Source organism: Denticeps clupeoides, unplaced genomic scaffold (genome assembly GCF_900700375.1).
Source record: "Denticeps clupeoides unplaced genomic scaffold, fDenClu1.1, whole genome shotgun sequence".
Taxonomy (NCBI): domain Eukaryota; kingdom Metazoa; phylum Chordata; class Actinopteri; order Clupeiformes; family Denticipitidae; genus Denticeps; species Denticeps clupeoides.
The window spans coordinates 300799-326922 of NW_021630089.1; the positions used below are offsets into that span (position 1 = coordinate 300799).

The 26124-nt window shown below is 46.8% G+C and overlaps 1 protein-coding gene across 2 annotated transcripts; it reads left to right on the forward strand.

Annotated features, from left to right (window-relative positions):
- The first annotated feature begins 3763 nt into the window (after positions 1-3763).
- On the forward strand, positions 3764-24591 carry gabrb4 (gamma-aminobutyric acid type A receptor subunit beta4). 2 transcript variants are annotated; one of them, XM_028968679.1, is made up of 11 exons: positions 3764-3865; positions 5144-5238; positions 14605-14672; positions 18635-18855; positions 20010-20092; positions 20575-20712; positions 20899-21051; positions 23500-23756; positions 23877-23966; positions 24055-24105; positions 24171-24331. In XM_028968679.1, the coding sequence occupies exons 1-11, from the start codon at positions 3786-3788 to the stop codon at positions 24189-24191; spliced, it is 1257 nt and encodes a 418-aa protein (XP_028824512.1). In that variant the 5' UTR covers positions 3764-3785; the 3' UTR covers positions 24192-24331. The 2 variants fall into 2 exon arrangements, with proteins under 2 accessions (XP_028824512.1, XP_028824511.1); XM_028968678.1 differs by having other exon boundaries at positions 24055-24591.
- Positions 24592-26124: the final 1533 nt, after the last annotated feature.

The window sequence follows — 26124 nt, forward strand, 5'->3', positions numbered from 1 at the left end:
TTCCAAAGCACAATTTCACACCACCCTCCTCGCTCACTTCTAATCACTTCTCCTCGCTCGTCATCGTTTCTTCTTACTTCTTCTCAATTCTCAGCATTTACAGGGACACTTGCTCAGGGACACGATGTCACCCACTAGGCAATTTCTCATCACTTCTTGCTTTTCGCACACACATATCATACCTACACACTCCTTACACAACCATACACTCACAAACATGGCAACCACACATTCCCAACACTACTACTAACACAAATACAGGCGTACAACTCACGGCCATGAGCATCCCCACACAGTCCCATCAGGCCATGGGGCTTGGTGGATGATGCCAGTCCGCTCTGCTGCTCTGCATCGCGGCTCCTGCGGTTGCTTAGCAACTAGGCTGCACATCTAACCCTGCAGAAATCCTTATATCCTGCCAAAAAAATATTTCTGCTCTGTTGATGCCATATTACTTCTGGGTTGGTTTTTTTTATCTTTAAATTAGGCCTAAATTTCCAAAAACTCTAAAGACAAATCCTTAAATTGCTGAAACGTTCACTGCTCAGGTCAGAAACAGAACTATCCACTCAAAACCATGCAATCCTACATCGAGTCTGGCTGCAACAAATCACACGAAATGCATCAAATACATATATATACATATGCACTACAAACCAGGGAGAATTACCTCAAAATCTGTTCTGGTTTTTCCGGGACACATTTTCATCTTTTTTTCATTCCATGCTGTACTGTAGCCACAAGACCAAACTGAGTGGGAAAGTTAATCAACTAAGACATGCAACAGATCACGAGCATTGAATGCACTACATAAAATGACCAATGTGCTGTGATGCAGCAGTCAACGGTTAAACCGGCCAGAATAGTTGCCGACAATAGTCATGGTCACAATGACACAAAGCCGCCTCTCCTCAGGTGAGATCATAAAGTTGTATGTTGCCGTGGGGATATGACACAGGACACCAACATTCCTCTGTCCTGGAACTGTAATAGTGGCCCTGTCCTGCTCTTAACTGTAACTACATGTTAGGACAAGATATAACAGTATACTAATGTTTTCTTGCCTCCACATATTCACACATTGTTTGGCAATGCTCTGGATTTGTGAATATACAATATATACAGAAAGATATTTATGTATATACTGTACAGCATTTATATTTATAACATGATCAATAACATTTACCCAAATTTCATCTGAAACTTGAGCCCTTCCAACTACACCTCTACATCGCACATGAATTGGACCCCTCTTCCTCAGACCCCTATTCCTCGGAAACCTATTCCCCAGACTCCTTCATTGGACCCCTCTTCCCCAGACCCCTCTTCTTCAGACCCCCTTTTCCTCAGACCCCTCTCCCAGACCCCTCTTCCTCAGGAGACCTATTCACCAGACTCCAACCAAGCATGAAGTAAAAGGAATTGTCTGTAGACCTCCTAGACGGTTTTAAGGTTCCAATGAGCACAGTTCAAAACCACCAGACTCTTCCTAGAGCTGCCGGTCACCTAAACTAGTCAGTGAGGTGACCAAGAACCCGATGGTCACTCTGTCAGAGCTCCAGAGGTCCTCTGTGGACAGCAGAGAACCTTCTAGTAGGACTACCTTTTCTGCAGCAATTCACCAATCAGGCCTGTATGGTAGAGTGGCCAGATGGAAGCCTCCCCTTAGTAAAAGTCACATGGCAAATGTGCCTAGGCAAACACCACCTGAGGGACTCTCAGACCATGAGAAACAACATTTCGGTTTGATGAGACAAAGATTGAACTCTTTGGTGTGAATGCCAGGTGTCACGTTTGGAGGAAACAAGGCCAATACCATCCCTACAGTGAAGCATGGTGGTGTCAGCATCATGCTGTGGAACTGGGAGACTAGTCAGGATAGAGGGAACGATGTCTGCAGCAATGTACAGAGACGTCCTAAAGCACTCTTGAACTGAGACTGGGGGGACAGAACGCAGCCAAGATATGAAAGGAGTGGCTTCAGGACAACTCTGTGAACGTCCCTGAGTGGCCCCGCCAGAGCCCAGACTTGGTTCTCTGGAGAGATCTTAAAATGGCTGCACCGACACTTCACATCCAAGCTGATGGGGCTTGAGAGGTGCAGCAGAGAGGAATGGGTGAACCAGGATAAAAGTGAAGTGATAGTCATTGTGAAACACTGTAGCGCAGCACACAGTGAAATGTGTCCTCTGCATTTAACCATCACCCTGAGTGACAGGCTTCCTTAACCACTAGGCCACCACTGCCCCTAGGTGTACCAAGCTTGTGGCATCATATTCAAAAAGACTTGAGGCTGTAATTGCTGCCAAAGGTGCATCAACAAAGTTTTGAGCAAAGGCTGTGAAAACTTTTTAATAAAAAGTAAACTTTTTTTCCGTTGTCATTATTGGGTATTGTGTGTTGAAGTGAGAAAAAGTGCATTTAATCCATTTTAGAAGAACAAAATCTGGAACAACTATCAGGATCCAGTCCGGGGGGGGTTACTCCGGGTCCGGAGTTTCATGTACGCCGCCTCGCCGAGGTCCAAGGAGCCGGGAGGACGCCACCAGCCCCCTTGTCCCTGGCCAGTCGGCTTCATGTTCTGCAGGGTCGAGGACGCTTGCCCCATAGTCCCATGTCTGGTGGTGTCCGAGGTGAGAAGCAGACAGGGGGGGCCGGGGCTGAGGCCGTCAGTATTCGGACGTCCTCCCCATGCATGGACTGTGCCTGGGGGGGGAGGGTAGTGTCAGGATCCGGTCCGAAACAAGCGCAGGTTCTGATTGGCCGTATTACCTTCTGGGTAATTGTGAAGGATCCATATTGGCTCAGCAGAAGGTGCAGGTGTTTAAGACACGTACAGGGGCATCTTTTGGTGTTTGGTGATGATGTTTCGGGAAATTCCGCTTATAATCCTGGTAATAGTGTGTAAGCATTCAAGGAAAAAACGAATCGAATCGTCTTATAAACGCAGCAGCCAATCAAATCAACAGCACACACGCCACACATAGATGAGTGTGTGTGTGTGTGTGGGTGTGAGAGTTGCTTGGCTTTGATTGTGGTGTAGAATGTGGGGAGGTGGGAGGGACGCATGAAGACGCAGGGGAACAAGCTCCCAGCATCCTGAGCGCTCCACTCCTCAGCGGCGGCGCGCCCACGGGCAGCTGTGCGTCTGCGCTTCTCCATCTTCCACACTTCATCTCCACTCGGTGCGAATACAGCAGGGACGTTCAGGGCGAGCATGGTGGCGCTTCAGGACACCTTCTCCAGCCGGAACTCTGCTCCCGTCATCTAGATCCCTGCTGGAGGAGCAGAGGAACATGCGAGAGGGGCAGCCCTCAGCCGGGAGATCAGGCTTTTTCCAGAGGAGCTGATGGCTTTCTGACGTCGACCACGGGGGCATGAACACACCATCTCTCCGTTTTCATTTCTTCTTCCACCTTTTCCAGCTGAAAATCCTGCTGGATTCTGGCGCGTCACGGGGAGGATGAGGCTCCCGGAGACTCGGCGACAGTAAAGGACACGAACGCTTCTGCTGTCTGGGGAGAATAAGCGCGTTTCAGCGGGGACGTGTGGGTGTGTGCGTGTGTGCGTGTGTGTGTGAGTGTGAGTGTGAGTGTGTGTGTGTGTTTCAGCAGGATGGAGCTGGTTCTGGGGGTCCGGGGACCTGCGCGGGTCTCCTGAATGAGTCCGGATCCCCACCTCCGGATTTCACCTGATTTACCGCTCATCCCACCCCGCACTGTCCGCTCTTCTCACTGGAGCTCCGGAGGCTGGAATCAGTGAAGCTGCGGACAGGATTAGTGGAGATGTTGGGTCTTCAGGAAGAGAAAATGTGTGGAATTTTATCCGCTCTGGCAGCCCTGGCTTTTCTCCGCTTCGCGCAAAGGTAAAATTCCCATAAAGCGCGCGCTCTCTCTCTCACACACACACACACACACACACACACACACACACACTCTCAAAAAACACACACTCTCATACACACACACACACACTCTCAAAAACACACACTCTACACACTACACACACATTCCAAACACACATCTCAAAAACACACACTCTTATACACACACACACACACACACACTCTCAAAACACACACACACACACACTCTCAAACACACACACTCTCATACACACACACTCTCAAAAACACACACTCTCTCATACACACACACACACTCTCAAAACACACACACACACACACTCTCAAAAACACACCCGCCTTATAACACAATACACACACTCTCAAAACAAACACTCTCAAACACACACGCTCAAAGCACACACCCACACACACGCTCAAAACACCACACTCGTCATACACACATACACACACGCTCATACACACACACACACACTCTCTCTCTCAAAAACACACACTCTCATATACACACACACACACACACACACACACACACTCACACAGACACACACACACACACACACACTCTCATACACAGAAACACTCTCTCGTACACACACACACACTCTCTCTCTCTCAAAAACACACACTCTCATATACACACACACTCTTACACTCACACACTCTCACACACACTCACACAGACACTTACACACACACACACACACACACACACACACACACACACACTCTCATACACACACACTCTCTCATATACACACACACACACTCTCATACACACTTACACACACACACACACACACACACACGCTCTCTCTCACATACACACACACACGCACACTCTCTCTCTCACACACACACACACAAAAAGACGTGTATACAGACAAACGTCTGTGTGTGTGTGTGTGTGTGTATGAAACATAAATCTCAGGCGCAACAGCAGCATGGATGATGATGATGATGATGATTCTCACACATCTGTGAGAATCTGTGGAATAGATTTCAGATTTTATTCGATTCATAATTACATGATAGAAAGTGACCAATCACTCTGTAGCGCTGATATGCCGAGAGATGAAAATGATTCCAGTTAAAACCTGGCTGAGATCTTCATCTATGCAAATGAGCTCATTTAAATCCATGTGCTGGGAATGAAGAGCAGGCAGACAGACAGGGGCTGTGAGATGAAAAGATGTGTCCATTAGAGCTCCTGTCCATCACATGAAATGTCCTCCTGCTTGTATCTGCCCTAACCTGCTTTCATCCTGTCGCCCTCAGCTCGTCCACTGGAAACACTGGAATATCTGTGGCCAAGAAGACCGTGGACAAACTGCTGAAGGGATATGACATTCGTCTGCGTCCGGATTTTGGAGGTGGGTAGCTTGGTGGACTTGCTGAGACGGTAAACGTTCTTGTCATGTTGTTATCCTGGTGAGTGTGTATTTGCACTGGGGCCTTCTTGCTGGTAGGTGCTCCGCTCGCCCCATGATGGAGGATCACATGGTGCATGGTCCCCCCTGGTGCTCTGCTGCTTCTCTCGCTGCTCCTGTACTTTGTGTGGGTTTTGGCTCCATGCTCTCGGTAAACAGCCCATAGTGGCAGCATCTGATGGAGAAGGTATCAGGAGAACAAGCTCCATAAATCTCGTAGTTCTCTTTGGCCTGTGGGTGGCTGTTGTCTTGAGGTGGTGTGTAAATATGGAAACCTCATATTTAAGGTTTAAGTTATTTTAATAAATGCATTGCAGTCACCCCTGTCCCCATTTTGTAGGTTTGGTTTGGTTGCAAATGAATGGTCAGTATTACAAACCTGTGTTGCCATAATTCTGCCATGAATGAGGCAGAACCTTCTGATTTAATTAATGTTCCTGAACGTTAAATTAGGTCTAAGTATCGTTATTTAATCATCACCGTTCCCAAAAGGGACCCTTCACTTGTCAGAAATCTCGGTGCCACTGTGAACGTCTCAGTCCTGCTGGAGCCCGTCCTGGGACGTTCCCCAGTCTGAACTGGGAATTACATTCATGAATTTGAAATATTAATAATGAAGATGGCAATACTGATTAACCAAAGTGGAGTTTTGGAGATCATGTTAACCCATTAATCAGCCATGTTACCCTAATCAAGAGGGATTCAATGAAGCATTTAAGAAGGTGGTGGAATTGTGCTCTGTTCACTGACACCAGACCAGTATAGAGAACCAGTCAGGAGTTCTATAACATACCTAATAATGCAGCTTCTTTATGGACATGGATGACCTGTGGTTTGAAGCTTGTGAGATGTTCATGGTGTAGAGGATGAACAGAAGTTATCCCAGTATTGAGCCTTGTGGTCCTCCTGTTGGAAGGTGCTGCAGAAGACTTCTGACAGGTTCTATTTGATATGAACAGGATATGCTACGTTTTTTGATATGCTGGTTCCCTCAGCTTCATTCAGAACCTTCAGGAATCACTGCAGTAAGGTTGGTCCTCCTGTATGTGTTCTGCGTCCATGTCTTGATGGAACAGCAGAGTAGGGCACTTCAGTCTTGAAAACCCTTGGTTCACATCCATGTTGGTGTGTTCACATGTTTAACCTTTTGTACAATCGTAACTGATGCGTGATGAAGACTTTTAAGGTCTGAGGTTGACCGGAAATGAGTTCATGTCTTGATGTTTCTTTTGGGAGCATTACAATTGTGGTTCAGGTTCTCCATACCTGGTCTACATCCATATGAATGGGCTGTTTATGGCCTGCATTCAATCACAGGATCATTTCCCTCAGATTACACAGATTGGCTGCTCTTCATTTATATGAAGGATTAGGTTAATCTCCTAACCCCAACCAACCACCAAATCCCCACTGGAAACATCTGAACCATGAAAACTGAAGATCATCCGACTGGTTCATTTATGTAGTCAATATTTTGGTAGTAGTCTGTAAGTGGTAGTAGCCTAGCGTGTAACAAACTCGTCTACGAACCAGAAGACCCAGGTTCAAACCCCACTTACTACCATCGTGTCCCTGAGCAGGACACGTAACACTGAGTGTCTCCAGGGGGGGGACTGTCCCTGTAACTACTGACTGTAAGTCGCTCTGGATAAGGGCGTCTGGTAAATGCTGTTAATGTAATTGTAAATATTTTTGTGCAAATAGTGTGTTACAAAATGTGGTAAAGTGTACTTCTTACAAAAGGTCCTCCTTGTAACCTGTGGTGTCCTACATTCCAGCAGCTCTGCTGCCGAGGCTAATTAAAGCAGGGAAAGTTCAGTCTGCAGAACGGAGCACAGTTGCCTGGATACCCGGCGTGTCACACCCGCGGCTGTGATTCACCGCGCCTTCGTACGGCAAGATGTTTTGTGCTGTTTGTTGTTTTAGTGAGCAGACTGTGTGAAGGATCTGGTGACTAATGCAGCAGCAGTTAATGTGTTTTAATTTCGACTGTGCGAGCACTCAGCATCAACCCTCATACACACACACACAACATGATCATCACCACCAGGAGACCACCATGTCACTCCAGGTTCTTTACACACTTGTGAGCTGTGCACCCTGAAGCCCCCCAAATACACACACACAACATGATCATCACCACCAGGAGACCACCATGTGGTCAGTGGTAGGTTCCTGGTGGCCTAGCGGTTCAGGAAGCCGCCCCCTAAAGCCGGTTTGAATCCCGATCCGCCAAGGTGCCACTGAGGTCCCTTGATGAAGGTCCCGTCCCCACACGCTGCTCCCCGGGCGCCTGTCATGGTGCCCCCTGCTCACCAAGGGTGATGGTTAAATACAGAGGACACATTTCACCGTGTCACCGTGTGCTGTGCTGCAGTGTCTCACAATGACAATCACTTCACTTTCATGTCACTCCAGGGTCTTTACACCACTGTGAGCTGTGCACCCTGGAACCCCCCCAAACACACACACACACTCACAATGAACACTGAGCAAACACTCCTGATGGACATTCCTGAAGGTAGTGTTGGTGTTGGAGGTTCAGGTTGGATGGATGTTATTCCACAGTAGAAGGTAGAAGGTTGCAGGGACAGGAGTAAATGTGTTTGCTTGACTCCACATGGGGTACGTGGGCCAGCGGTGGCCTAGCGGGTAAGGAAGTGGACCTGTGATCAGAAGATAATCTCCAAGGTGCCACTGAGGTCCCCTTGATCTTGGTACCCTCCCCACATCCTGCTCCCCGGGCGCCTGTCATGGTGCCCACTGTCACCAAGGGTGATGGTTAAATACAGAGGACACGTTTCACAGTGTCACCATGTGCTGTGCTGCAGTGTTTCACAATGACAATCACGTCACTTTCATTCTCAATGTGGTCACCAGACATTCTGCTGCTCCATGTTACTGTTTAGTCTGCTAATGCTGACTGTGAGTGTGTGCGCGTGCGCTGTTACACCATGCTGCCACAGTTGTGTCACTGCATCCCGAGGTTCTGGTTGTCATGGACACCAGCATCATCTTGTTGTCATGGACACGCAGCATCCCTAAAACACCTGCAGCATTGAACACATACCACACACACAGAGAGTCCCCTCACACACATCTTAGATGAGCATGTTTAATGCTGAAATAAATAGACATTTAAATAAAACCCTTTTACACCGAATTACAGTGATGATGTACATCTCACTGACGAATCTGGACAAGGGCGTCAACTAAATGCCGTAAATGTAAATCTAAAAATGTGGGTTGCATCCTCCAGAGTGGTGGAAATGTAAGAGGGAGGAGGAGGGTGGAGATGCTCTTCTCTGATTGATGGGAATCTGTGTCCTTGGGAGGTGGGTGTGGGGCACAGAGCTCTGATGTTTATATATATGAAGAGGGAGAAGGCCTGCCGTTTATGGCCCTTCCCCCAGCAGGAACACACATACACACACTTTCTTCTTCCTTCCATCCTTCCTTCAATGCTCATTGAGCTCCTCTTGCTGAATACATGTCCGCTCAGGCTCTGCATGTCACTGCTTGTGTTATTAGCTTCAAATATGCTAATTATATCTGGGCAGCAGAGAGCTACTCTGAACATCTAGATCACATGAATTCATGGTGATGATGAGAATTCATCTCGCTCTCAGATCTGGATTGTGATGTTTTTTAATAAGTACCTGTTAAATGTGCCTTAAACCGCCAACGTGCCACTGAGGTCCCCTTAATGAAGGTGCCGTCCCCACACACTGCTCCCCGGGTGCCTGTCATGGTGCCCACTGGTTAAATACAGAGGACACATTTCACCGTGTCACTGTGTGCTGCGCTGCATAATAACTACATATGGCTTCATTCCAGCCGTTTCCAATGTTGCACAAGCTCCACCATCTCTTGCCTGTCTGCTGTGGGACATCAGGAGAGAAGTATTAAAGGATGACACTGATGGACTGGAGGAGAAAAACAGCAGTTGAAGATTGAACAGAATGTGCGACAAGCCATATAGTGTTTTTCTCGCAACATTCCTGCGACAATAGAGCACTGTTGCTAAGGAACCCTCTGTTGCTAAGCAATGAGTGGATGATAGAATTGTAAACTGGTGGAAGAGCAGTGAATTCTGCAAACGCAGCTCCGGGTTTCTTCTGTGCGACATGCTATTTTCCAGAATAACAATATACACACAATACATTTCATACAGACGCCCGTAGTGCATTTGCACAAGTAAATACAAAGATTACATGTCCGCAAAGCTACATTACATTAAAAGTGTTTTTCCGCAATTTCGATAGACCTAACCACCTTATACGGTGCACCAAAACACAGAGTACGAAAATGTTCAGCACCCGGTGTACACTAGCAGGCCATCATCTTGGTCCCACGAAGGGAAATGGGTGGACATACTTATTATTCCAACACAAGCACGTCCTCGAACTTGCTGAATGACACATTGTGCAGTTGGGGAGGTAAGTATAACCCTGGAAGATGGAGGTTCTCATCGTACAGCGAATTTCTCCTCCATCAGCACCTGAGTATAACACTGAGTATAATCTCGCCAGTTCCCCAACTGTGGAGGCAAACAGAAGCATCAGTGGGAACAATGTGACCTCCTGAGGGGTCAGATAAATATCTGCACTGAGAAAGATGCCATCTGGCTTCAGAGCACAAAAACACATTGAGAATATAAATAAGTTAATAAAGCCTCTAATAGTACAGCAAATGATTGGGTGACGATTGTGTTCTGAAGGACACTGAAAACAATTCTGTTCCTCATGGTTCATTAGATTTATTTTTAAGTAACAAGTTATCTTATTAAGTTGATCAAACGTGGCATTGAATCCAAATTAAAAGTGGTATTCTTGCATGATTAAATATTTTTTTACTTAAAGCTGAATTAACTTCATACATATGGTTTGAAATAATGCAAAGGAATTAGGACAGCCTAAATCAAATGAATCGTGCGGAATTCTTTTTCAGATTCAGTACAGCACAATACAACACTGTTACAATGCAGCCCAACGTCATAAAATTACACACAGTACAGTGAAGTGAAACACTGCAGCACAGCACACGGTGACACATCGACACGTGTCCTCTGTATTTGATCCATCACCATTAGTGAGCCGTGGCAGCCATGACAGGCGCCCGGGGAGCAGTGCGACTTTCTGATTACGGGGCCGTTTCCCCTACAAGGTATTCCCAGGCGGACTCCCAGGCCTGACTCTGCTTAGCTTCTGAGACTGGACAAGATTGTGCATTCTCAGGGTGGTAATAGAGTCCAAACACATTTACATTTACTGCATTTATACAGTCAGTAGTGACAGGGACAGTCCCCCTGGTAGTAAGTGGGATTTGAACCTGGGTCATTGTGGTCGTCTGGTTTATAGGCGAGTGTCACACACACAACATAATAGTCAAAACACAGTCCTACACAGTACCGCACCACACAAGCTTAGTACAGCCAACAACAATACAGTCTGAAGAAAGGACACCTGGGTGAAGACGGGTCCACTAGCATGAATGGAAGTGTACAGGCGTGCAGGAGATCCATGACATGACGAATGATTAAGCAGCTCAAAAACACGACTGGACCGAATCTGTTGTCAAGACCATCACCAACAACAACTATTTCCTTTGTATAGCCGTAGAAGCAGCATGTCTCCATGGTCTTCACAGCCAATACAGATGACACCCATACGTAGACCCTCTCTGGACAAGGAACTACAGAGATATCTGCACATGCACTCAGACTGGGTCCATAGGCGAGATTTTAGGTGGTGCCCCCGGTTTGAATCCAGACCGTTTCCACACTCTGCTTCTTGGACGCCTGTCCCAGGACGCAGGGGTGACGGTTTTTCACCTTTTATACTCACAAGGAATAGAGTAGCTTTGTCTGAGACGTTCTTTTATTTAAATAAACCAATTGCAAATACACAAATATGTTGAATTAGACAGAGGGCTCTCAAGTGTCAGTCCACGAAACTTGACACAGACAATTCAACAAAATGATTTAGCCTATTTGGAGAGAGAGATGATTATAATGTGAACGTGAAGTGAAAGTGATAACTTTTATTTCGCAGACGCTTTAATCCAAAGCGACTTACAGGAGGACGACACCAGCAATTCTCATTCGGTTTCTATAGATTTTGAGTTTACAAAAACTAAGAGCCCTGATAAGGCCCAACTTGTCAGGAATAGAGCATGCTGGGAATTGTTAAGTGCTGGACCATTTGTGTGTGTGTGTGTGTGTGTGTTAGTGTTAAATTCGTCTGAAATACTTTTTACATTTACAGTATTTATCAGACGTCCTTATCCAGAGCGACTTGCAATCAGTAGTTTCATGGACAGTCCCCCCCTGGAGACACTCAGGGTTAAGTGTCCTGCTCAGGGACACGATGGTAGTAAGTGGGGTTTGAACCTGGGACTTCTGGTTCATAGGCGAGTGTGTTACCCGCCAGGCTACTAACACCCCTTTTTAAACAAGTTATTAGTAAATGTGAGAATATGTCCGTCATCCAATGATTCCGAAATGTGACCGAGACTACTTGTTGTCATGCTGGTTGGACATGGCGAGACAGTAGATCTGGAACGATGGCTGGACATGGCGAGGAAGAAGGACACGTATGCACAACATCATGAAACAGGGGTTTAATACGAGGTGAACAGGACGGGGGACGTCCCGATGGCAAACAGAGACAAACTGGGCAGCTTTATACAATCATACACAGGTGTCACTGGCCGAGTTCAGGGACACATTTGCAGGCATGCTTGGAGCGAGGGGACAAGTCGTCATGTGGGGAGTAGACACTGGACGAGCTGGGGAGGGGGTGAGTAGGGACGGGAGTGTAGCCTGGTCTGGTGCTCTCTGGTGGGCTGGAGACAACAGGTCAAAACACACAAATACAGCACAACACAACCAGAACACAACCAAACATATTACATTTTAACAGACACAGTACTGCACAACACAACATACAGCACAGTCATTACACAGCCAGAACTCAGCCAAACACAATACAATCTGAACACACTCAGCACACAGTACAGCACAACACAATACAAGTAGAACACAACCAACAATAATACAATCTGAACACACTCAGCACACAGTACAGCACAACACAATACAAGTAGAACACAACCAACAATAATACAATCTGAACACACTCAGACACAGTACAGCACAATACAAGTAGAACACAACCAACAATAATACAATCTGAACACGCTCAGCACACAATACAGCACAACACAATACAAGCAGAACACAACCAACAATTATGCAGACTGAACACACTCAGCACACAATACAGCACAACACAATACAAGTAGAACACAACCAACAATAATGCAGACTGAACACAATCAGTACACAATAGTATGTTTACTTTAAGTAAATACAGGAAGTAGATCTTGTGTTCTGGACTACTACATGTTTGTGTGAAATTGTGCGTTTTTAGTCTTCCTTCCTCTTCCTTGGGGTCTTGGTGCGAACCTGAAGGCGATTATTTTGTTCACAACAGACCAAACGAACTGCACCAAAAGGTGAAAGGAGTTTGATTAAAACAGACTGACCCTGACTTAGCGGCGTTATGCTAACTCTACACAACCTACGTACCAACTTACCAACACATGCAAACCATTAAACACTAAATATCGCAAACAGCTGTTTACCCAAGAGGCAGCGGTCAGACAGCATGGCGGGCGTATACACGTATCGGGCAGAAACAGACACTACACTCTGGGAGAAAAGGTTGGAGAAAGACTGGGCTATAACTGGAAACATCTGAGGGATCGATGATGGATTTCTTAAAAACTAGGATGATAAAGGGTCAATAAATGGATGAACCTTTTGGGACAAAACCAGATGCGACAAACTTATTAAAGATAAAGGGTGAAGGGTAGTGGTCATGGGAAACCGATTGAAGCATTGTAGGATGAATTGGATCCAGTGGACAGGTGGTTGGGTTGAATAAAGTTGAGTACCTCATCTGATGTTAGGATAGAAAAGTGTTCCAATGAAGAGGAAGGGGAGATCTTCTGTCCCTGTCCGCCCTGGATAAGGGCGTCTGATAAATGCTGTAAATGTAGAGTTGAGATCATGTTGGGTGAGGTGATTGTTGGGTTTTGGTGGAGAGGTATCACAGAAGGTGAGAAAGAAGTGGTCTATGGAGTGAACTCACCTTGCTGACTATATCCTCATTTTTGGGATCAGCCCTTTCTGTTTCATTATTGGCATTGTTAAATCAACTTAAGTCTGAGCTCCATTTCCGAGGTGACTGCTGTATCTGAGGAAGAATCAAAGGGCCGTGGAGTCTGTACTAAATATGGGATTAAAGCTGCATTTCAGTGCCTTGCTCCTGTCTCTACGGTGGGCCCATCCTGTACCACAAAGAACGTGCTGAGATCGAAGGCAGAGCTGGCAGCCAATAAAACATCATGAGCTGGCCCAGTCTGCAGCAGGGCTCACACTCGATAAATGAGGCTTAGAAGGATCTGCTGAGTTCTTTACGTTTTCTCATGCTGCTTGCTTATAGAGAGACTCTGTCCTGTACTGCAGGTTCCTTCCACCTGTGGAATGGTCAAATGGGATCTTAAGGGTTTGCTGGAAGTAGTTCTGAGTAGACAGAGGTCACTGAAATGTGCAGTAAGAAACTGATGGAAGAAGTGATGGAAGATTTTGTTTACAACCACCCAACAAATGGACTCTGACATCTCTTGGGAAAATTCTTCCTGGTTGCCTTCGTACGGCACTCTGGAAAATGGCTGCACTTTGTCTTTTTTAAGGCAGCAATGGAGCAGCGAGGAGCATGGCCGCTGGGCCTTTAACATGCGAGTTGCTCTGTGTCAACATGGCAGCGATGGGGGAGGGGGTAAAATCTTTACTACATTTATTTATATACGAGATGGATGCTCAGCTGCTTAATATTTCAGGTTTCGGTGGCTAAATGAAAGAATGTCACTAAACAGAGGAGTGAGTGAAGAAGCCCTGATGGACATCTGTGTGTCTGTACCTCCAGGCAGATGCTCAGCCATTTTGAAATCAGGGGGAGGAGATTTGAAAAATAGGCAATGAGGCAAACAGCTTCTAAAATATAAAAACCTTGACCAATGACCATCAACCACAATCTCTAGCCTAAAGTGCAAGGTTTAAGACTAATTTGATTGTGGTGTTTATCATATATATATGTCACTTACACTCACATCCAGACAACATCCAGTGTTATGTTTGCCTAAAAAAAGTCCAGTTGCGCTATCTGACCATGTCCTATTGGCCTGTCTGTGTTTGTGGGTGGGTTACTGTCTCTGCTCATTTCTGTCTGTCTGAACACACAGGTCCTCCCGTGGTCGTGGGAATGAGCATCAACATTGCCAGCATCGACTCCATCTCAGAGGTCAACATGGTAAGTGTCATATGACCCACCCCATCCAGCCAGGCTTTGTTGTGTCTGATTGTGTTCAGATTTACAGTCTTCATTTATGCTTGATTACCAGATGCTTTATTTAATGTATCAGATGATTTTTTTGAAAGTAACGGGCCCTATTTTGATAATCCGATGCATAAAGTGGAAAGGTATTGGCATATTTTGCTCCTCTACTGGCTGCTTCAGCGCAAACCAGGAAAGTGGATGAAGTGGAAATGCATGAGCACCACTGTTCCATCAAATAATAACTGTTCACTGTATACGGTGGATACGGAAAGTATTAAGACACCCTTAAATGTTCTACTCTTTTTTTTTTATGTTGCAGCCATTTGTTAAAATCATTTGTTAAAGTTAATTTATTTCCTCATTACTGTACACACAGCACCCCATATTGACAGAAAAACACAGAATTGTTGACATTTTTGCAAATTTATTAACAAAGAAAATCTGTCTGGGCCATTCACAGAGTTGTTGTGAAGTCACTCCTTCGTTATTTTAGCTGTGTGCTTAGTCATTGTGTTGTTGGAAGGTCGACCTTCGGCCCAGTCTGAGGTCCTGAGCACGCTGGAGAAGGTTTTCATCCAGGATATCCCTGTACTTGGCTGCATTAATCTTTCCCTCGATTGCAACCAGTCATGCTGTCCCTGCAGCTGCAAAACACCCCACAGCATGATGCTGCCACCACCATGCTTCACTGTTGGGACTGTATTGGACTGTGATGAGCACTGGCTGTTTTTCTGCACACATACCGCTTAGAATTAAGGCCAATAAATTCTATGTTGGTCTCATCAGACCAGAGAATCGTATTTCTCACCATCTTGGAGTCCTTCGGGTGTTTTTTAGCAAAGGCTTTCATGTGTCTTGCACTGAGGAGAGGCTTCTGTCAGGCCATTCTGTCATAAAGCCCCAACTGGTGGAGGGCTGCAGTGATGGTTGACTTTCTACAACTTTCTCCCATCTCCCAACTGCATCTCTGGAGCTTAGCCAAAGTGATTGTTGGACTGAAATAGGGAGGAATGGGTGATTAATGCAAAGTTATTTTCAATCATATGTGCTTCACATACCTATAATTTCCTCTTTGCATATGGTACAATAAGGCAGAAAGAAAACAGGGAGGTTTAGTATGCATGTAAAATGTTTCAAAAACAGGTATGTTATTGTCTCTCTGGTGTTCCGTAGATTGAATTTTGCATCAGGCTAAACCACCCACATTTCATGAGACCCATTACTCTCTCACATTGTTTACAAATGTGTCTAAATCTGTGTTAGTGAGCATTTCTCCTTTGCTAAGATAGTCCACCTGACCTCACAGGTGTGGCATATCAAGGTGCTGCTTAGACAGCATGAATATTGCTCCCACAGAAGTGGGGTATCTCAGTATCTTGTACCACTCAGTATCTGGCGTAGCCATATACTCAGTATCTCAGTATCTGGTACCACTCAGTATCTGGCGTAGCCAAATACTCAGTATCTCAGTATCTGGTTACCACTCAGTATCTGGCGTAGCCAGGTTAAATACAGAGGACACATTTCACTGTGTCACAATCACTTCACTTTCATCATGCTGCAACACAAGGCGATGGCCCTCAGGATCTCATCACGGTATTTCTGTGCACTCAAAATGCACCTGTGTTTGTTGTCCATAACATACCCATACCATAACCCCACCTCCAGGAGAGAGAAAAACAGAAAGGAAGAAACGTTGGGAAGGAGTGATAAAGAGAGGGAACCCCTTCCAGGTAGAGTGAGCGTGCAGTTTCTGTCCAGACCGCGATGAGGACGACGAGCATGCAGATGACCTTCCCTGAGACAGTTTCTGACAGTTTGTGCAGAAATTGCCGCTGTCTGGGTGACCGTCCTGGGCTGGTGTGGTTACGCGTGGTCTGCAGGTGTGAGGCCAGTTGGATATACTGCCAAATTCTCTGAAACGCCATTGGAGACGGCTTATGGTAAAGAATTCATTTCACGTGCAAAACCTATGGTAAATATTCGGACTGACAAATTTACATTTACCGCATTTACCAGACGCCCTTATCCAGAGAGACTTACAGTCAGTAGTTACAGGGGCAGTCCCCCCCTGGAGACACTCAGGGTTAAGTGTCCTGCTCAGGGACACAATGTGGGGTTTGAACCCGGGTCTTCTGGTTCATAGGCGAGTGTGTTACCCGCTAGGCTAATAACACAGTCTAAATGCATGCTGCCTCAAAAGTTTGTGCTGTGGCCTGCACACTGTCATGGCCGCCATCACACCAACGGGCCCACAGGGGCGCCTGGTCACCTACCAACACGCTGATTCGGAAGGGGGAGACCCCAGGGTCAGTACGGCCATAAAGACACGCAACCATGTTGGTTGCAGCAGACTCATTGTTGATTCATTCACGTTGTGCCAACCGCTCCATGTTTCGTGCTGACCGTTTCTCCTGACCACGACTTTTGGATTATCTTTGTCTGTTCCTGGTTGCCCTTGATGTTGCTTGACCCTCACTATGACCAGGGGACTGAACTCTGACCGCTTCCAGCCAGCAGTCTTCAAGTACAGCTGCACCCCAGTAGAGACGGCCTTTCCTACACCGTGCTCACGCTCGCCATTTCCGGCTCCTTCACGAGCCAAGCGTTGCCAGGCAACAAGCCCCAGCACCATCGGTGTCCAACGCCTCCGCACATGCACCCCTGATACACTCCTGTGCAATATTCATGCGGTCTGATCAGCACCTTGATATGCCACACCACTGATTTGGGAACAGTGCTGGGTCTTTTCTGCATATTAACTATATATATTTCCATGAGAAACCGGGACAGTGGTGGCCTAGCGGGTAAGGTTGCCGGTTCGAATCCCCTTGATGAAGGTCCCGTCCCCACACACTGTCACCAAAGGTGACGAGCTGGAGTTAAAGCAACTGCACAAATGCTACGTACACAGGCTCCTGTACTGGAAGAGTGTGTGTGTGTGTGTGTGTGTGTTTATACTCGCTACCTACGCACACAATCATACATACACATGGGTGCTCATAAACCTACAAGCGCTCTGAGGGGGCGGGGCTTTTTCTTCTCGCAGCTGTAGGCGTGGTCTAGTCACTGGTATCCTGTTCATTAGTTTTCATGGAAACCTGTGAGCTGAAAAAGCATCAGCCAGTAAATCAGACATGTTTCACATCTGTTTCCTGAGGTTTCACCTGAAGGTTCACTGCTGCTGCTGCAAATTCCCGTCCGCAATCAGGGCCAACAGCTTGTAAAACAAAGCAATGGCTTTAATATTTCATGTCTTTCCATTTTTCATGATGCGGAAAGTGGATTTTTCTGATGGAAAATGTGACTTTCCCTCTCTGAGGAGCAACGCCACTCAGGGAATGTAGGTCATTTCCTCTTTACCTGAATGAGTTTCAGCCTTTAAAGCACAATAGCGATGGTGGCACTGCAGCCGGCCAGCGAGGCCTTCGCTCTGACGTCCAAACGAATCGGCTTGTTTTAAAATGAAAGTGACTGTGGTCATGGTGACACTCAGCCACGAATGGCAGCCGGGGACATTTTAACCCACAATCTTCCCTGGACCAGTCCACTCGGCCACCGCTGTTAACATGCAGCGCGGGCCTGAAACAGACCAACCAGACTACAGCTGGACGCCGTCACCCGACACTAACCCTCCAACGCCGCGGTGCCTGGAGGGAACTCGGGCCACTTCGTCACCTTGAGGCGGGCATCTGTCTTGTCTTGATGAGTTCATGACGGACAGTAAATGTAGTGAAAATCAGTCTGGACGGAGACATGTTGTCCTGCTCTGTGTTTTAATGTCTCGGGACTGACGTGATGGAAATGAACAGGTTACAGCAGGTTTGACTGGTTTATTTACATAGTGGCAGTGCAGAAATATTAGGTGGGACGAATGAAATACAATTAAATACAAGTTTATCCAGCGTGTAATTATGCGTTTGTCCCCTGCACAGGACTATACCATCACCATGTACTTCCAGCAGAGCTGGAGGGACAAGCGACTGGCCTACGCTGAGATGGCCCTCAACCTGACCCTGGACAACCGTGTGGCTGACCAGCTGTGGCTCCCCGATACCTACTTCCTCAACGACAAGAAGTCCTTTCTGCACGGTGTCACAGTGAAGAACCGGATGATCCGGCTCCACCCAGACGGCACTGTCCTATACGGCCTGAGGTGAGACGTCCTCCCACTTCACGTCTCTCCCTCTGGCCAGAGAGAGAGCGTATTAGTAGTATTAATAGTAGTGTTAGTTTTAGTAAAAGTAATAGTAATACACTGTAAAAAGGCTAAACTTACACATAATATTTTAGCATTGTAAATTTATCAATCAAACCTGCTGTAACCTATTTACATTACATCAATACTAAAATATCTCTTTATGCAGTGTGTATATATATCTGTAAATTTAAACTGTTGCACACCCTTGGTGAGCAGTGGGCGGCCATGACAGGTGCCCGGGGAGCAGTGTGTGGGGACGGTATCTTCATCAAGGGGACCGTGTCCACACACTGCGCCTGTCATGGCCGCTCACCAAGGGTGATGGTTAAATACAGAGGACACGTTTCACCGTGTGCACTGTGTGCTGAGCTGCAGCATCACTTCATTTTCACTCAAATCAATCGATTTCTGGCCAAAAAATGACGTGGAAAAAACAGTTTCGGCATCTTTTACAGCATCTTCCTCTTGGACTGTCAGTCAATATAGAATGGAGCAACACACACACACACACACACACACACTGTTCTGCTGGTGGAATGTGAACGGATGAATTTGATATAAAGATATATGAGTTGATGGGTGTGTCCACCGCCTGACACGATATTAGTGAATTGAACTGAGTGCAGCAGCCGCTGGCGCAGGGAACACCCACACCCAATCATGCTACGGTGGAAATGGCTGCTTGGTTGCCATGGCAACCTTTGGAGATCCAGGGCTTTATTTTCCTGCAGACATGTTCTGAATGTGTAACACACTGCGCTTCAGCAGCAGCACCTCGGCATCCGGGACCATACTGACCCTCTCGTTCTGGACCACCAGGTGTGGCACACTGGTCACCGATCTTCTGATCCTTCTTCATCTCTCAGGATTATTTGTGTCAGGAATTGTTCATCAGTACGTCTCCAGCTGCGACCCCTGACCCTTTTACCTTAAAAACCATGAAGCACTCAGGAATACAGTAGACCAAGATCCCCTGTCATTGCCCAATCAGAGCTCGCTCTGTTAAACGCCATTCATATACGATCACATGGCTCAGTCAACACTAAGCTACTTCTTCCTGAAGGTTTCCACGGTAACGGTGCTTGTGCCCCTCCTCCTTTCCACTGCAGAATCACCACTACAGCCGCCTGTATGATGGACCTGAGGAGATACCCGCTGGATGAGCAGAACTGCACACTGGAGATCGAGAGCTGTGAGTTTACACACACACACACACACACACAGCCATGAACAGTGTACCCCGGTGTACGGTCAGCACGTGCGGCCAGATTCTGATGATCGGACCATCGACCCGCTGACACACAGGTGCCACCCGCTGTGATGGATCTCCTGGAGTAAAACTGCAGAGTGGGGGGGTCTCAGGTGGGGAGGGAGAGTGAGTTCTGACACAGCAGAGGGACACACACACACACACACACACACACACACACACACTGGGCAGTCTACAGATTCACGAAAGGGGTGATATGGTGGAAGCCTAGCAGGTAACACACTCGCCTATGAACCAGACCACCTTAAATTCACTAAGCAGGACACTGAACCCCGAGTGTCCCCAGGCGGGACCGTCCCTGTAACTCCTGACTGTAAGGCGCTCTGGACACGGGCGTCTGGTAAACGCTGTAAATGTAATGATGATCCCAGAAGTGACACTGTGTCTCTGTGTCCTTTTGACAGATGGGTACACCACAGACGACATTGTGTTCTTCTGGCAGGGTGACGACAAAGCGGTTACTGGGGTGGACAAGTTGGAGCTGCCCCAGTTCTCCATCATGGAGCTGCGCTTGGTGTCCCGTGAAGTGAAGTTCACCACAGGTGTGTTGAACCATCGTGGTCGTTACTTTGCTGATGTGAACGTCAGCCCCTCTGGGGGCGTCAGCAGCACCGGCTGCAGAAAAGCTGCCATTCTGCCACTTTCAGGACCTTTAATTGGACAGGAACTCCACCGGCACCAAACCTCAGCACCTTCTAATCTATCGACTGTTCCTCTCCTCCCATTAGGCTCCTACCCGAGGCTCTCACTGAGCTTTCGGATCAAGAGGAACATTGGATACTTTATCCTGCAGACCTACATGCCCTCCATCCTCATCACCATCCTGTCCTGGGTCTCCTTCTGGATCAACTACGATGCCTCTGCTGCCCGTGTGGCCCTGGGTAAATCTGAGCACCATCTACACCACATGATCTTCACCCTGAGAATGTCCTGCTTTAATACCAGCCTGATTATAAGTACCATAGTAAATCTACCATCTTTTATCCTGCCTACTACACACAGTGTACAGTCTCAAAAGCTGTTCATCTCTGCAGTTCATTTATAAATATGAAATCCATCCAGCCAGAGACAAGCCCTGCATGAAGATGGAGCTTTCAGGGACGATTCAGATCATTTTTTCACCCAATGCATCTGAATACGTCTGTTTTCAGGTGGAAAGTCCGATCCTGCAGTGTCTTTCCTGAACATTCCCTGTATGAACTTTTTTCCCATACTAGTCTCTCTAAACTATTACCTGTCCAAAAAAATCCACTCACTCTAATTGTTTCGGTTTGTTTCTGCAATGTAACTAGTTTTGTTTTTATCAACGAAATTTCTGCCGAAAGATCTTCATCAACAAACATTTTTGACGTGATTAAGACGAGACGTAAATGCTGGTCATGTGATAATAACTATAATGAAATATATCATCTAATATTGTTGAAAAGTGATGTGATTGTCATTGTGAAACACTGCAGCACAGCACACGGTGAAACGCGTCCTCTGTATTTAACCATCGCCATTGGTAACAGTGGGCACCATGACAGGCGCCCGGGGAGCAGTTTGTGGGGACGGGACCTTCATCAAGGGGACCTCAGTGACACCTTGGCAGGTCGGGATTTGAACATGTAACCTTCTGATTTCAAGGCCACCGCTGCCCTTGATGAATAAAAACGAGACTAAATGGTGTTTACAAGATAAAAACTATACTAAAATATACACTTCATTTTCATTTTCGTTTAATGGAGTTATTATATTGTGGTTTCTGCTTCCTGTGTCTCTTTTCTGGTCACACAGATGATGTAACTTCCACTTGTGATGGTTTAGCAGATGGCTGGGAGAAAATGATGAAGCCATCTTTCTTTACAATGAAGTGGAAAATGTGCGGTCAAAAAAATATAGAACAAATCCGAACGTCTTCTGTAGACACTTGAACTATATTGACTGGGTTAAATAGAATCACATTACATGGCCAATCCGCCAAGGTGCCACTGAGGTGCCACTGAGGTCCTCTTGACGAAGGTCCCGTCCCCACACACTGCTCCCCGGGCGCCTGTCATGGTGCCCGCTGTCACCAAGAGTGACGGTTAAATACAGAGGACACGTGTCACCGTGTGCTGTGCTGCTGTGTATCACAATGACCATCACTTCACTTTCACTTGAGCTTTATTGTCATTTCAGCTTCATACACAGACAGTACGTAGTGAAACGAAACAACCTGGCGCTACATGTAACGTTTAAACAACGTTACGTACTGATATAAAGTGACCGTGTGACACAGACAAACTGGGCGACAAACACAGACAGAGCAAGATTAACATTTAATAAAAAAAACATGTAGACAACAGCGAGACTGACAGAACTAAACTAGTCAAATGATAAATGAATGTGCAAAGTAAAATAGTGCAAAATAGATTATAATTATAATAGATAATATAACAGAGGTAGTGTGTGTGTGTGTGTGTGTGTGTGTGTCCAGAGTGGAAAGTCCCTGAGTGTTCAGGTGTCTGATGGCCTGTAGGATGAAGCTGTTCTGGCAGTGAGGGCCCGGATGCTTCGGTACCTTTTTCCAGATGGTAGGAGGGTGAAGATGCATGTGAGGGGTGTGTAGATTCCTTCACAAGGCTGGTGGATCTCCTGATGCAGCGTGTGTGTAAATGTCCGTTATGGATGGAAGAGAGACTACGATGATCTACACGGCTGTCCTCACTGTCTGCTGCAGGGAGCAGTTCCCAAACCAGACAAAATGTTCAGTGGAGAGTGGTCCCTCCGTTCTCTTCTCAACAATCATCTTCATTTGTCCACGTTCAGAAACAGATTGTTGACCTTACACCAGTTCATCAGTTGATGCATCTCCTCTCTGCACCCTGACTCATCGTTCTTGCTGATGAGACCCACCACGATGAACTTGATGACGTGGTTGGAACGGTGCATCGCTGCACAGTTGTGGGTCAGCAGGGTGAACAGCATTGGACTGAGCACACAGCCCTGAGGAGCTCCAGTGCTCAGTGTGGTGGTGCTGGAGATGCTGAGGCCTCTCCGTCAGGAAGTCCCAGATCCAGTTGCAGAGGGAGGTGTTTAGGTCCAGCAGGCTCAGCTTCTCGACCAGGTGCTGAGGAATGATGGTGTTGAATACTGAACTGAAGTCCATTAACAGCATTTGTGCGTATGTGTATGCGATTAAACATGATGCATTTTCTGCAAGATGTATGAGGTTTGGAGTCGTGATTTGGTGGTTCTGACGAATGATTGGTTTGCTGAGGGTGAAGCCGGATGTCTGTCTGGAGGTTTGGGTAAAAATGTCTCTTGTCAATCACAGTTCTCAGTTCTAATGCCCGTTTCAAATGCAGGTGTTACTACGGTGCTCACCATGACAACCATCAACACCCACCTCCGGGAGACGCTCCCAAAGATCCCCTACGTGAAAGCCATCGACGTCTACCTCATGGGCTGCTTCGTCTTCGTTTTCCTGGCCCTTCTTGAGTACGCCTTCGTTAACTACGTGTTTTTCGGCCGGGGACCCCAGCAGCAGAAGAAGATCAACGAGCGACTCAACAAAGCCAACAACGAGCGTCCACGCTACGAGGAGAAGCGCCTGAGAGAGCAGGTGTGGCCTTGTCCCCTCCCTACCTCACACCAGTAGACTGGTCAGCCATGCCTGACCAGATTCTTCATGGCGTTTATGGCGCGTTTAACTTTCTTTTCACTTTGTCTTTCACGCCACAAGGACTCCATGTCCACTCCGTTTCAAAGCAACACCCTCAGGTCATACACACAGCGGAGAAACCTGTACCTGGAGGAACAAAGGAAAGTGGGGGTACGTGTCTTCAGTGCAGACACTGGCCATGGGACACCATGTTCTGCAGAGTGTGGGTGTTTGACTTGTTTCTCACGCTGTCCTGCAGGTGGACGCTTACGGAAACATCCTCCTCACCACACTGGACATGAACAATGAGGTGATGCCGACCGACGTGGGCAGCAGCGTTAGTGACTCCCGTAACTCCGTCATGTCCTTCGACAGCTCTGGCGTGCAGTTCCGTAAGCCCATGGCGTCCCGCGACGGCTACGGCCACCATTCGCTGGACCGCGCCGCCATGAGGGGGCGGGCCAATTGCCGGCTGCGGAGACGCTCGTCCAAACTGAAGCTCAAAATCCCCAACCTGACAGACGTCAGCACCATTGACAAGTGGTCCCGGGTCATTTTCCCCATCACCTTTGGATTCTTCAACCTAATCTACTGGTTGTATTACGTCAATTGATGCGCATTCCGCTAGGAATCATGGGCCATATTTTGAGAGCACATTGAATTGGCTTTGATACAGTTGAGAAAATATGTATACACATATCCAGCAATGATACATATGTATATGCATATTTCTATATATTATATTTCTGTACACACACACACACACACACACACAAACCCACACTCACTCCTGTCAAATGAACGTTTCTGTAAAAAGTATGAAGAGAATGACTTGAATGTTTAAGAGTAATTATGGGAGAAACGTTTTGAGCGTTTTTGAATTTCTTTTCCTTTCTTCAAACGGCGAACATCCGATTCCCTCTCAGGGGATTTGGGACTGAAGACTGCATGATATTTTTGCTAAGAGAACGATCTCAAGAACAGAACAGAACAAAAGACTGGACTTTTTATCGATACTCACTGTTATCTACGCTCCTGATTGTGGCTCATCATATCCGGTTCCGTTCACTCTCTCTGCTGACCCCTGACCCCTCACCCCCGACACAAACACACACTCACGCACCTTCCTCGGGGGAAAACACACAACTTTCATCTTTACTACTCTGTACAGCGGGCGTCTTTTGGATTATGTGGCTTTTTGTTCTCTTTATTGGCCAGCTGACTGGCAGCCATCTGGGTGGTGAACATGGCTGCATTCTCTTCATTTGCCCGCCCTTCTTATTCTCGTGGATTTTGGAGCGGCTCCTCTGGGTATCTGTCGGTCCGGTCGTAAAGATTTGTCTTGGTGCCATTTTGGGAGAGTGTCATTAGTACATTATTAGAAAAGCAGACATGTCCGCTTCACTCATTCCACTCGTTTCGAGTAAATCAAGTGTGCATTCGCTCCTCCAGCATCCTCGCCCACATCATGGCTGATTAGTATTATCGTGCTCTTTCTTTGACCCGTTTGTGGTACGCCCGGCGTTTGTAGATACGGTCCTCATTGTCATGTTGGTTTTTTACGTGAGAAGGCAGTGGTGGCTGTGGTGGTCTAATGAGCGAACGTCTGAAAGCCATTTAATGTTCTCCAGAGCGCAAGATATTTTATCAACCTTACTAAGATTTTACAATGTTGTGTATTAGGGGGAATTTGAGCATCGTTTTCTACTGAAACTGACATTCAGCCCATCATGTAACCTGCTGCTTCACCTTCGCTCTACTGCTTCACCCTGATGATGATGATGATGATGGTGGTTGGTGAAATGTGCCTGTTCAGGACTGTTGGAGGTGTCTTCGTTCATTCTGCTCATTTAGAGTTCAGCACACCTGATGGTCCTGATGTCACGTCTCCATGGAAATGGTCCTGAAGGGTGGTGACATAATAAGGAAATCAGGAAACGAGCATAATCAGGGTGATAAAAGCCATGAACTGAAGTAACAACCAAAAAGGCCTATAATCCATCTCCTCTTGGGTTCCTTTTCACTTTTTGTTCTTGTTTTGTTCTGACCTGCTCCTGATTCCTCCAGCACTTTCATCTCCTCTCAGCCTTTACTGAAGTAGCTCACTCTGCATTGTAGCTCAACTCTGAAAGTCATAGTGGGATCGAGCGAGGTGGCCTGTGGCAGCTGACCTCTGATCAGAGGTCTGACGTCTGTAGCCAGATCCAGTCTTTGAGGGTCTGTTTTTTCACCATTGACTTCTCCATGTAGCATATAGTCCATTCTGAAGTGTTCTTTTCAGGAAAAATCTCTAAGTGCACTGTGTCCAACAATCATTAATGCTCCATCC

Excerpts from the sequence above, each read along its gene's own strand:
- gabrb4 (XM_028968678.1), top strand. The coding sequence starts at position 3,786 with ATGTTGGGTCTTCAGGAAGAGAAAATGTGTGGAATTTTATCCGCTCTG. Across the intron at positions 3,866-5,143 it reads TTTCTCCGCTTCGCGCAAAG|CTCGTCCACTGGAAACACTG; the intron begins GTAAAATTCCCA and ends TGTCGCCCTCAG. Across the intron at positions 14,673-18,634 it reads CCATCTCAGAGGTCAACATG|GACTATACCATCACCATGTA; the intron begins GTAAGTGTCATA and ends TCCCCTGCACAG.